The sequence below is a fragment of the Bacillus rossius genome, chromosome 5 (assembly GCF_032445375.1).
Source record: "Bacillus rossius redtenbacheri isolate Brsri chromosome 5, Brsri_v3, whole genome shotgun sequence".
Classification (NCBI taxonomy): Eukaryota; Metazoa; Arthropoda; class Insecta; order Phasmatodea; family Bacillidae; genus Bacillus; species Bacillus rossius.
The window spans coordinates 20974830-20988844 of record NC_086333.1 but is presented as its reverse complement, the minus strand read 5'-3'; the positions used below and the strand labels follow the sequence as shown (position 1 = coordinate 20988844).

General features: G+C 40.6%; 1 protein-coding gene across 4 annotated transcripts in view; it reads left to right on the top strand.

Moving 5' to 3' along the window:
- Positions 1 to 14015, top strand: part of LOC134531628 (katanin-interacting protein-like) — a 136377-nt gene that overhangs the window by 91414 nt on the left and 30948 nt on the right. For all 4 annotated transcript variants that reach the window (XR_010075049.1, XR_010075048.1, XM_063367385.1 and 1 more), the window contains exon 12: positions 10813 to 10952. Coding sequence is in view for 2 of the 4 variants with exons in the window: in XM_063367385.1 (XP_063223455.1) it covers positions 10813 to 10952 (140 nt within the window). In the remaining 2 variants the exon portion in view is untranslated. The remainder of the gene's footprint in view (positions 1 to 10812; positions 10953 to 14015) is intronic.

The following is a 14015-nucleotide window of genomic DNA, read 5'->3' as shown; positions in this document are numbered from 1 at the left end:
GCCGCGGGACTCGGTCGCCGCCGACGCACTTCCCCTTCGCCGATGATCTGCTCGACTCCTCGCTCGGAACTTCGCTCGGGACTCCGCCGCGCCCGCGACTCTATCGCCCGGAAACAGCGCCGCGGGAAAACTCCCGACTGAACACTCCGAACTCACTGACTGACTGCCCTGATGTCCTCGGGCATATATATAGGCCCCGGCGCAATTCCAGAACTCACGAGAGCGGCCGGGGCCAGTCGCGTCATCGCGAGCCGTCCCGACGGCAGAAATCTCTCGAAAACATGTGTTGGCGGCTCGCGTAACTCTGCAGCTGGCAGGTTTCGAATGTCAAACTAACAGTGACGCGCGGGGGGTGGGAGCGGAGGGCTGGAGGGAGATAAGCGGCGACCCAGGTGCGCATGGCACATCTCATGTTACGGCAGCTGCCAGCCCAGCTAGCTCTGCACCTGCGCGTGGCGTGGCCTTGCTAACGTTCGTAACAATATTTTTAACGAACAATGGTGTTTTATAGTTACACATAATAATTCAAATTACACCCGGGATCTTATGCACAATGTTTTAAAAAATATTGTAACACATTATAAATAAGTTTGGTGTATTTGGGATGCGTATTTGTTATATAAAAACAAAATAATATTATTCCCCTACCGTGCTGCTATCTACGGTGACAGACGCGAACCGAATGAAACGCGATATCTATCTGCTATCGTGGGAACCAGGCACGGCGAGTGCAGTATAATAATAGGTTATGTTACAATTGACTAAAGAATTATGGTGATTCATATAATTTATGATAGATATTTAATTACAGTTTATTTATATGAAAACTTGTTCATAATTATATTTAAACTTTATAGCTAAACACCAGTTTTTAAAATCAATTACAAGTCATCTAGTCGTGAACTGTTTCGTCGACTGTTTATAAAGTGAAGTGAAAAGTTAATGTGGTTTTCAACAACAATTTTGACAATAAAGGTTAATTCAAGACTGCCATGCCAAAACGTTGTAAGTGCCAAACCGGGCGAAATGTGTATTCCTGTAAAAATAGGTTGTAAGTGCCATGCTTTTTCATGTGTTAAAAATTGGTGATGATTGTGGCGCTCCAAGTGGCAAAATATGTTTTGTGAATCTCAAAACGTTGTAAGTGCCATAGTGCGAGTGCATCGCATTTTTCCTTCTCCTGAACATTTTAGTCAATGGCACTTACAACGTTTTGGCATGGCAGTCTTCAATTATTCTTGCATTTTAAAAATCTGATTACTAGTATAATTTCAACCATAAACATAGAAATACAAGAGATATTTTTAAATACTGCCTTACAGAAAAATTTATTCTGTATAAGTAAATTTTTTTCGTGACATAGGTCACATTTTGGGGTAAAAATGTTGTCGCCTGATTGGCTAAAGCTACCATTTACAAGAAAAATTGCTAAAGAATATGCATTGCATGTTTTTTTTTATTCACTGGTGCAGCCCTGGGGTGTTTGGTGCAGTGGTGAGATTCTGGACTCACATTCCAGGGAACCCAGATTCAAATCCTGGTCCGGCTCCTGATTTGGTTTTTCCTTAGTTTCCCTGAATCGCTCCAGGCAAATGGTGGGAGGGTTCCTTGCAGTAGGTACGGGCGACTCCTTTGTGAGCCTCCTGGCACTGAGATGTGCGTGTGTGTCTCTAAAGACTGTGTTGTGGATAGCAAGTTTAACTAAAGTAAAAAAAAAATAATACAAGATGAGAGAACCAGCGTGCTGGTATAACCTGCGGCTTCGCTCGTGCCAATTTCAGGACACTGCAGTTATTTTTTTATCATTTCAAGAAAAGTATTTGAATAAATACAAACATTTTTACTAAAGATATAGACAAATTAAAATGTCAGGTGTACATAACAATTTATTTATACTTGCTGGAAGGTTAATCCAATCGTCCAAATACCACCAAAAATCACACTACCACTGGGTGGTGTAGGCTACTGTATCTGCGAGGTGGCTGGATGTCAAGTGTCTTACATCTCGGGTACAATCTGTGGTTGTCATCTCTGTAGCACCTGGACTGTGCCGAGCTGTGTTGTCATGTTGTCAAGTACCTGGGCTAGCCTCAGTTGACGTGTCTTAGCCATGAGTCCTGTCAGCGAGCTTCACAGAGGAACACCTGGACTCCTGAAACTAGTGGCCTATGACTACCGCAATTACAAATTTACAAATTTGTGTGATATTTAAAAATTATTTTGTGTTTGTACCTAAATTTATGAATATATAAATTATATATAATTATTTATTTACATGCATATAAATTATTTAGCATATTGTGTTTTGTAGTTTGAATGCAGTATTCATATGTATAGTTTATTATATTTTATGTTGTTTTCTTTATTGTATTAACAAAAGTTTTTAACTAAAACTATGATAGAGCAATCTATGATTTAACTTCTAGATTTTTGTAATCAACCAGTGTACAATCATTGTGTTAAAAAAAAAATTTTATTTTTGGGAAAAAAATGTAGTGGCTTAGGTGTAACGTGCATGTGACCATAGGTCGTTTGGTCCATTCCAACCCACTTTTTTTTTATTGAATTTGTGAGCTTAAAATTGTTATTGGAGTGGTTCGATGCACTGCTTTGTTTATAACTTTAATACCAAAAACTTTCTATTTTAATGGTAAAACACCAAACTTTTTTAAACCTCTGTTAATAGAAACTCACATCTATTCAGGCTTGCACCTAATGGTTTGAAAAAAAAAAAATTCTTAAGAAAACAAAAAAATATTTTTATTCGAAAAACAAGTTGTGTCAATATATTGTGCTGATTTCAGGTTTTGCTGTAGAAACACTTACTTCAATTTTGATTAACACAGCCTTTTTTTTGTAGCTAACTTGTTAAAGCTTTACCAAATTTTGTAGTTATAGAAGTTGTTATCTACATGAACATAGATCTGTATTTGGGAATTCTTAAATTTTTTTAAAGAAATCTGTTTTATTGGCTGTTCCCAATAATAAATTCTCTTGATATACATACATACGTCAACTACCTTATTGGGATATAGCTTTTTTTTCTTTCCGTAATACAGACTATAAAAGGCTCCAAAATTTTAACAAATATTTCTCTATTAGAACAAATTTTTCCTTATTTCTAATTAAACCATTGTAAATTTTGAAGTCAGAACCATAAAAATTGGGAATATCTACTTTGTGATAGGAGTTGGGTCACTAATGACTTTATTCAAACCATTTTTTTTTTAATTTTTATCTGTGTGTTAATCAGTAAGTTAGATTTCATCATTTAAATAATTACCCTTACAATTAATTTAAAAAATAATTTATTTTACTTTTATGTTCACAAATAATTGACGGTTTCAAGTATCAGAATAAACATCAGTAACAGATTTTGTATGGGCTTCCAATAAAAATAATAATAGTTAATTTATTTATTGTTTTAGTGCTTGCAAACAGTCTTAGTGTTTAAAAACAGGACAGAACGTAATGACAGAACACTTTTTATTGTTATTTAAATTTGTTAAAGCAACTCTTCACCTATGTGCCTCACTTTGGCAAAAATGTCTAAAAAAAATATTTATGAGCCAGAAAAATTAAGAAAAACTGATTCCTACCCCCTCTCCAACAAATTTAGTGCTTGCGGTTCCCATGCAATTCAAATTTAGTGGAATAGATGTTGTTGTAAGTGGTTCTTGCATATATTCGAACATAAATACTATATGTGCACACAATTTTTAATCCAAACTATCACATTGTTGCAAAAAAGAATACTTAAATTTTATTTTTTCCACCATTCAATTTTTTTTTCTTCTTTCTCATAATCTCCCTGTTATAATGCTTACAATCCACGAGTGTTTTAGGGGCCACCCGGAAATTAAAATCCTAAAGTGAAACGCGGGGAGCCGCCACCAGTGGTTGAGCAGTTAGTTAGCCTTGAGCACTGCGGAGGGGCGATAGGTGGGGCTCGTATACCTGCCTGGCAGCTGGACCGGGCCGGGCTTTGCTGGCTTTAGAGATCCTGGCATCCAGAACACTGCGGGCTGTAGGCACTGCTTGGATCCTAAATATCTGCTCCAATTTTATCATCATTCAAACATGGTGACACATAAATATTAAATTGAAATCCAAACGCACACTGTGCGTTCTCACTTTATGATTAAAATATAACCCTTACGGTTTTACAGTCTAAAAAATAAGTAATTTCATGCCTGCACATTTTCTTATCACTTTGAGAGCTATTTCAACCATTGCCTTTAAAAGAATATCAAACATACTTTAAGTGTACTAAATGTAATTGATATAGCTCATCTTGTTTTTGTGGTTAGTACCACAAAATTGGAGAAAAAAATATCTAATTTTGGAAGCTATTTATTGAAAAATTGCTTACTGACATATCTTAAATTTGGTACAAAATATAATCGGTCGGATAAATAAATGTCATAAACAAAACAAAAAGTTTTGTAAACTGCCCCCTTAGGTTTGAAATTTAGAAAGAGGTTGTCACACCCTAGACCACCTCAGCTAGCTCAAAATATTCGGTCTATAGTGGACATACATGCTTCATGAGCACTTGTAGAAATGAATTGGCCAATGAAAACATATATAAGTTTGAAACGTAAACAATACTGTCGACCATTGGATACTTAAATAAAGTATTTTGGAACACAACCTGAAATTAACTGTTTTTTATTAATCTTTCATGAATATTCACAAGTCATCGTAGTTGCCATTTTATCACAAGAACAAATTATTTTGAGATGACAAACAAGATGAACATAACCTCTTCCTAGACTCCAAAACACCTGTTCACAGGTACCGAAGAATGGATGTTAAAATATAGTTTGCAAGTAAATCTGTGGTTGCTTGCAATACATAATGCAGAAAGACTCTGTCCTCGGAACAATGGCGAGATCACTCAAGCATTGCTGTGGGCTAAATACGTGTGACTGGTGAAAAAATTCAAGTTACAGCTCCAAAAAACAAAAGACGTTGATTATATAAGGTAGCACCCGGACCACAGTTACGAACTTCTCTCTTCAACTCACATTAATATGTTACTTGTGAGCCACCGCCCGACACACAACCTATTGGTACCTTGTTCAGACTCCGACGAGACTATTTGCAATTCCGTACCACCTGAGGAAGTGGTAGGTGCACTACCTCTCCGACCAATCATAGCACAGCCCTCACAAAAACAATGCAATAAGTCTGGTGACATCATTTGTGACCAATCACAAAAATACCCAACCTGAAAAAACATCAGCCAATCAATGCGCATGGCAACAGAACTTTGACTAACTCCAGAGTTCTTTCTCACTGGTACCGAACTCTGTCGCGCTCTAATTGTTATGCACCATACAAACTACTGCACTTGCTCTTTCAAACAAAGAGGGATGGCACAAAAAACTATAAAAAAACTTACATTATCACACATTTACGAATAAAGAAAGAACAAGCAACACTTAAAAATTATGTTAAAGCACAAAAAAAACCTAAACACACTAATTAACAAACAGTTAAAAAAATGCCTAGGGGCTTTGTAGTAACCTTGGGATTACGATGTACAAACTGCGCACCAGTCTTTGTTTGGCCGTGTATCACCAGCCTCCATCCCGGAACTGTATGTCCGGATGTGCGTTGCCAACCTGGCAGTGCACAATATACCACACTCCTCTCCTACCCATAGTAGCGAACAAACAAACAACGACACATGGACAAAGAGTACTACTAGAAATGTATTTTCACACACATCACAGGTTCATCATTTTTTTGGGGACCCTGTTCCTTTTGGGGTATCGTTGTTGACTACTGGCATCACCACTCACGAATACACTGTCTTCCCTTAGCACAAACCCCTTAAACCCGCTTTCCGCATCACTACACCTACTTCTTTCTTCATTTTGGACACTGCCAGCTGCACTTTTCATCACGTTTTCCTGTGGCTCCTTTTCTGTCAGTGCTGCCCTGCCGCCTGTAGGCTCCGAAGTTGAGGACGTTTGATGGCAGGGTGGCAGCTGTGTTTCTCTACCACTGACCCGCATGTTGTTGCTGCTGACCGTGTTTGCCTCCATCTGCGACAGCGGCGGAAGGGGGCGAAGCTGATCTAGGTGGCGGCGATGGGTGACTCCGCTGGCCCCTTGCACACTGTACGTGAGTGGACCCAACTTGCCAACGACCACCCCCTTCTCCCAACTCTGTTTCCCACGTGCATAAACGGTAAACCCAACACTGTCATTCACCTCAAAAGCTCTGTTCCTGAGGGCGGAACGTGAGACCACCGAACCCATTTGGCGAGTTGCAACAGTGGTGGCTACAGACGGGGCTAGTAACGACAAACGGTTACAAACAACCCTACCGAACATTAAACTGCTAGGTGACTCCCCCGTGACTGTATGGGGGGTTATTCTGTAGCTCAACAAGAAGCGGGGTAAGGCTGTGTTGAGCGGAACATTAGAGTGAACCAATGACTTGAGTTTGTTTTTAAAGGTTCTGACCATGTTTTCCGCCAGACCGTTTGAGGAAGGGTGATACGGAGGTGAAAATGTGTGCCTTATGGCATTGTGTTTACAAAAACGTTTGAACTCTTCCGACGAGAACTGGACACCATTGTCTGAAACTAGCTGTTCTGGCAACCCGTATACAGCGAACCACCAACGCAACTGTGTTATCACTGCATCCGACGTAATACTGGGAAGAACACTGATTTCTGGCCATTTTGAATGGCTATCCACAAGGACTAGGAAATACTTTCCCATGAATGGACCGGCGATATCCACATGAATTCTTTGCCAAGGTCGGTCGGGCCACGCCCACGGCAGCAGGACTTGTCTTGTCTGGCAAGGACTTGTTCTGGAAGCATGGGGTACAAGAAGAAACTACCCTCTCCAAATCCTTGTCTATCCGATGCCACCATACATACGAACGTGCCAAGGCTTTCATTTTGCATATACCAAAGTGACTGGTGTGCAACTCCTGCAACACTCGATCCTGCAAGGCTTGGGGAATGACGACCCGGTGCCCCCACAAAACGCAGCCCCCTTTCTAGTGCAAGTTCGTTTCTTTTGTCATAGAACGGTTTGAGCGTGTCGGACAGTTGCGTGGCCCAACCATCTCTAAGACACCTAATGACTTTACCTAACACTCCATCCCTTTCAGATTCTCGCCTGATTTCCTGAGGCGTCACTGGCAAAAACTCTGACACTCCAACATCCAAATATGAAAATTGGGTTGAAGAAGGCTCAACATTTGGAAGTGGCAACCTAGAGAGGCCATCAGCATTCGAATTGGCGTCACCTTTGGCGTACTGAACTGTGTAGTCGAAACCCTGAAGCAGCACTGCCCAACGCTGCAGCCTATTGGCAGCGAGCTGCGAAATACCACAATGGCTACCTAGAATGTGTGTTAATGGTTGATGATCGGTAATCAGGGTAAAGCTTCGGCCGTACAAGTACTGAAAGAACTTTTTAACTCCAAATATAATTGCTAAGGCTTCTCTATCTAGCTGAGAATACCCTCTCTCTGCAGACGACAAGGTGCGAGAAGCAAATGCAACTGGCTTCTCTTCCCCGCTGGGTAGGACGTGGCTTAGGACTGCTCCCACACCATATGGGGACGCATCGCATGCCAAACGAACTGGCAAATCCGGGTTGTAGTGTATGACAACATGTGAGGAGACTATCAGCTGTTTTAACTCTTTGAAGGCAGAATCACAGCTTTGTGCCCAAACCCACTTATGACCCTTTTTCAAAAGCTCATGTAAAGGTGCCAACACCGTGGCTAGGTTAGGCAGAAAACGGGCATAGTAATTAACCAGACCTAGCCATGCCCTCAACTGGCTGACACTACGAGGTGGTGGTGCATCTACTACTGCTTTGACTTTGTCATTACTCGTATGCAACCCCTCCTTATCTACCCTATGCCCCAGAAAAGAGACTGATGAACGGGAAAATGCACATTTCGCTTTATTTACCTTGAAACCAGAGTCCTGCAGACGTTGTAACAGTCCATGAAGATTTCGCCAGTGAATTTCCTTGGTAGCGCCTGTTACCAAAATGTCATCTTGAAAACACACAACACCTTCTAACCCCTGTAGGACTTGCTCCATTGTGCGTTGAAAAATAGCGGGGCAAGACACTATTCCAAAAGGGAGTCTGCTAAACCGAAACAATCCCCTATGCGTGTTGATAGTGCACAGCTCCTGCGACTTCTCATCGACCTGCAACTGCTGGAATGCCTGGGAAAGATCAATTTGAGAAAACTCTATCCCCCCTTGCAGCTTGGAAAACAACTCATCAACTCGCGGTAAAGGATAATGTTCCACAATGAGGTTAGGGTTGACTGTGATCTTAAAATCAGCACAAATACGGACCGTACCATCACGTTTTGCAACGGGAACGATTGGGGTGGCCCACTCACTAAATGACACTGGATGAAGTACACCTAACCCCAGAAGCCTGTCTAGCTCTTTATCAACCTTACTCTTAAGCGCAAAGGCTAGGGGCCTAGCAGGTAAAAAGACTGGTGCTGTCCCTTCACGTACATGCAGTGACACCTTACTTCCAATGAACGTACCCAAACCGTCATCGAACAAGGTAGGGTAATGTTTGGTAATGACACTCAGCACTGACCTGTCCTCATCTGAAGTGGCCCTGATATGGTTGAGACTCGGTTTTGGCAGCTCTAAAGCATCGTACCAATCCCTGCCAAGAAGTGGAGGGCCTCCATTTGGAACTACAAACAAATCTAGCTTCTTGGGCTTGCTCGATTTCACTTGCACCAGTACTGTAATTGTCCCGCATGGGTGTATTACACCGTTCGTGTAAGACTTGAGACTAAACCGTGTCGGAGACAAGGGGTATTTTGAAAACTGCATCCTATACAGCCTTTCTGAAATAGCGGATATGGACGCGCCACTGTCGATTTCCATATCCAGGACCACGTCCCCCACCGACACCTCCATAACCCAAGGTCGTGACCTGGCTGCCAACCCACACAACTGGAACACAGACGCAAAATCCTCGTCCGACGTGTGTACACTTTGGCGATCAGGGTCTTCACGCACAACATAATTATGACGGGTCCGGTCAGTCGACATGAAGTTCGGACACATTCGTTTAAGATGTCCTATACGTTTACAATTATTACACTTGTACTTACGGAACTTGCAGTCACGCACATAATGAGTAACATTTCCACAGCACAAACACCCAGGCCCGCCCTGGTTTTTGACGCCATCTTCCCGCGAACGTGTTTTCACCACGTGTACATTTACTGGTAGCTCGGTCTGTTCCGCCGAGCCGTGTGAAATTTCAACTTTCGGCACATTTACATGAAGGGCTGCATTTCCCACGGCCGCTTCATGCTGAACTGCTATGCCTACTGCCTTTTCGAAGGTGAGGTCATCGGTTTCCAGGTAAAGCCGCTGGGTAATGTTTCTGTCCCTTAACCCTACCACAAACTGGTCACGCAAGGCGGCGTCTAAGAAGGTACCAAAATTGCAAGAGCGCGTTAATTTCCTTAAATTCACCACAAAATCTGAAACTGTGTCCTGTTCTTGTTGGACACACTTGTGGAAGTTGTGACGCTCGGCAATCACAGACGGCCGTGGAGAAAAATGGCTCATCAACAAAGTGACTAGCTCGCTGTAGGTGCGCTCCGATGGCTTCTTGGGCTCACACAGATTGCGTAGCACTTCATACGTTTGTTTCCCTACAGACGAAATAAGGATTGCACGTCGTTTAACTTGATCTTCTGGCTTGTCTCCCACGCCGTTTGCGATGAAAAGCTGTTCCAGCCTTTCGACATACGAGTCCCACGTGTCCTCACCGGGCGTAAAACTTTCAACTTTAAACCCCGACATTCTTTCTGAACATTACACGAGCCGTAATGCACGCAAAGAAACCAATCCCATCCTCGTCGCCAATGTAGTAACCTTGGGATTACGATGTACAAACTGCGCACCAGTCTTTGTTTGGCCGTGTATCACCAGCCTCCATCCCGGAACTGTATGTCTGGATGTGCGTTGCCAACCTGGCAGCGCACAATATACCACAGGCTTATATACTATATAGCAAGACAATTGTCAGAATAACTTAAAAGCGTGAAATAATGTTAATTATTGTTATAATACATTTGGCAAATACATAAATATTTCTTGAAAAGGGATTGAAAGATGTTATTTGAATGAAATCAGAAAACCTAACCAATGTACTTAACATGATTTTTCTCCATAATAAATCGTTAATTAAACCATTTAACAAGTGAGAGGGCAGTAACTTGTGTTACAGGGGATATGTGTAAGCCTGTTTAATGTGGATTTTATTGCTTCTATTTTAGTGTATTCAGAGATACATATTTTGCCTTGATAAAATCTCCTTTGCCTAATTTTAAATTTATATGTTACTCAATTAAAACATTTTAAAAGAAGCCTACTTAAATATAATTTGTAAAATATATTTTATATTCCCACTTTATTTTTGTATGCACAGTGTAGTTACAAATACTTTTCTTATTTGAAGATTTTTGAAATTTTATTTATTTTAAATGTATATCATAGTTACCAAATTTTTGCCAAACATTTTAGTAGCTTTGTAGTCATGCTTAGTTTTAATGAAACAAATCTGGGGGAAAAATTTGCCTGTACTACAAAAAATTTTTTTGGAAGTAATGGAGCTACTTGCTATTATTATTATTATTATTATTATTATTATTATTATTATTATTATTATTATTATTATTATTGACATTTAGCACTTTATGTTTATTTATAATGTTAAAGCAAATAACTGCTATTTCACACTATATAGTATGTGATTGTTTGCATTTCAGACATTGGAGCATTTCCAGACAGCGTTAACATTTTGGAAGGTGTCAACAATGATGTCCGTACGCCTGAAAAACTCATAGATGGTGTTAATGAGACATTTGACGGACGACACATGTGGTTAGCACCAATTTTGCCGAACCAGGTATTCTGTATTTTACTAGAAAAATTTTATTTTTGTGGTCTGTTGTTATGTTAGGTTTCTGAATCCAGTGATAATATAATTTTTTTTTTAAATCTTTAAACTTGATATTTTTCATTAAAAAAAGTAATATGGTATCAACAATTTTTACTGTCCCCACTGTGTCATTGAGTTGAGAGAAGTTGAAGAGATATGATGATTCACGAGTCTTCAATGAGGGTCTCTTCTCTACCCCGGACTATGCTCCGTTCTCATCCAGGCGCTCGGCACCCTCGCCTCGGTGGCCGAGCCTGGCCGTACCTCGCTGCTGCATCTCTGAGTCAATACCAACTGGCTCAGGTCGATCTCGGTGCGCCCGTAGGTGGTACTGAGGAGATACTCCTACACTTGGGTTAGGCATTGAGTGGCTGTCTGCTCTTTTCCTTGTGCAAAGCTCAAGGCGTAGACTACCGTCAGAAGTCCCACATCTTGAAATGTGTCATGTCTGTCTGGCCAGACAAGATGCAACAAATTAAATCTTAGACAATATTTGACAATAAACATTTAGTTCTGCCAACCGGAGATGAAAGTTAATTTTCCTAAATAAAATAGATGGGATATTTATTCAATTAATTAATTTTTTTTCAAAACTTCTCTGAGAAACATTACAAAATCCTCTTAACACTGTTACAAAAATGTTTTCTAATATGATGCATTTTTTGGAGCCCCCTAGCGATGTGCTGCCTGCTGGCCCAACGACCGATCTGGTTGAACGATGTGATTACCTATCCCTGACAGAGAGGGAAGGCGGCACATATCTCAATGGACAAATCACAAAATAGAACTAAAATTCTAGGTCATCTTCACAAGCCTGTTACAGATAATCATTGTTCCTTGATGTTATGTTGCTTACCACTGCATGTTGTTTTCTCATTGACTACACAAATACTATCCAGTGAATATTTCATTATATTGCAGAACATATATACCTGCTGGATTCCCCAACTGACAGAATTTGAAGAATTGTGAAAAGTAACTAGAAACAAAGTTGGACAAAGACACAATTGCACTGCTGCCTGCATACCTGCAGTGCCAGAAAAATTTTTGGTTTTAAACTAAGCTCTTTCCGTAGTTGACATCTGATCTCATAAAAGTGAAAGGTACGGACTTCTCGGAGCTGGAGTGGAAGTACTAGTACTAAACTGCCACACAGCAGAGCGTGTGGAGATTGGCTAGTAAAATTAAAATGATAGAGATACAAAAAATTTAGAATATACTGAAGTAACTGGGATTGTGGGTTGTAGCCATGTCCTTGGCGAATAATTCACTGACGTTTCGGTCAAAATTACAGTCGCCATCATCAGGGAGCAGTAACACTTCACAAAACATACTGACTGTCGATGAACATGGCTTCACCACTGTACAGTACTCATATAATCGGCTTTTTAACATGTTTAATAACAATACAAAATAAATAACTATAGGCTTATCAAAAGCAACTAAACTGTTTTTAAATATGTAGTCCATGGAAGAAGATAAAATAATTTCCTTTTAATTTTTTATAACTTGTACAAACTTATAAAACTCTACCTACTGCAGAAAAGAATTTAAAGAGATACTAGTAAGTTTTAAATGTAATGTTACGAACTAATAATGTGGGTAACTGGGTTTGTAAGGGATAGCCCGATTAAGTTTATTAGAGTTTTATTAATTACTCATATTTATATTATTAATAAATAATTGTACTTAAAAATGTCCGATCACAAGTCACTGGCACTTAAAACTGATCATTCTCAAGTCACTCAATGACAGTCAAGTTCCAAGTTCGCACTCCTCACTGGAGCTAGGCTCAACAGTGTTTCGCCCCTTACCTCGCACCTGTCCACACAGTCTTGCGCCACTCAGTTGGTTGTACTCTCATGATCCAATTGAACTCTGCGTTACGCCACTCTCTGGGGGGGAGGGGGGGGAGCGCCCCTCTCTCTCTCTCTTCACCGATGTCGCACTTCCCTTCAATCGCAGAACTCTCCGAACTGGCTTGGAACTCTCCTTGGACTCTGTCACTGGACCTACACGGCATTCATTGCGGAACTCTTGCAGCGCTCATCGCAGGACTTGCACGGCACCCTTCACGAAACTCTAGCGGAGGCCAGTGTCGCTGTGTAAATGCTGTGATGCCCTTCTCAAACCGACGAGAGCAGCTGATGACGGGTTGCGTCATCCTGGGCCGATCTGATGCCTGAACAGTCCAGAAAGGTGGCGTCAATTCATGCTGCTCCGCGCGGCGGCCTGTGGAATTCCCGAGGCCGCTCAGCGGTTGATAACAGCGCCAAGGCAGGACGATGCGCTTGTGAGGAGGCGGGGAGGGGGGTAGTTACGACCCTTGTAATCAGGCCAGGCCATGCATGCGACACGACTCGTGATGCCAGTGGCCCTGCAGGGGCGTCAGCCAGCTCCGAACCTGGCATCGCGTTCGTAACATTAATAATGAAGGTAACTGAAAGTAATATTTAAAAGTTTAATACTCAGATTTTAATCTCAGTACTCGTGAATTATCAGCAGTTTAGGTGTGCATGACTTACCAAGCGTGTCTCAACAGGCTCTTCTCCTGTGGTGACATGCTGCTCTCTGTAGCAGAGTTAGTACAGTTGTCCCTTTCTTTGATTGAGGACATGCCTACAGTGATTAATTGTTGTCTAGTTATAGATTTTTTAAGTTAATGTTTTTAAGTTAAATGTCATTAAGGCAGTAATAATATAAATTTTTTTAAAATTGATGTTGATTTTAAAGATAACTAAATTTTTTTTGAATATATAAACTTATTTTGTTGACTTTGTGATTTGAAGATGAGGTAAATTTGAGTGTACAAGTAGTGAATGGATTTTTTTTTGACGACTATGCAATTGAATGTGTAATTACTGGCAGTTTGCCAATAATTTAGAAACCCCTAATAAATACTGCCTTTTTTTTGCTAGTTACTAAACAATATATATGTATAAAATAATTTTTTTATTTTGCTTTAAGAACTAAAATATTTTGCAAGTATCAAATGAAGAATAATACTTAATTTTTATAACTGCATGGTAG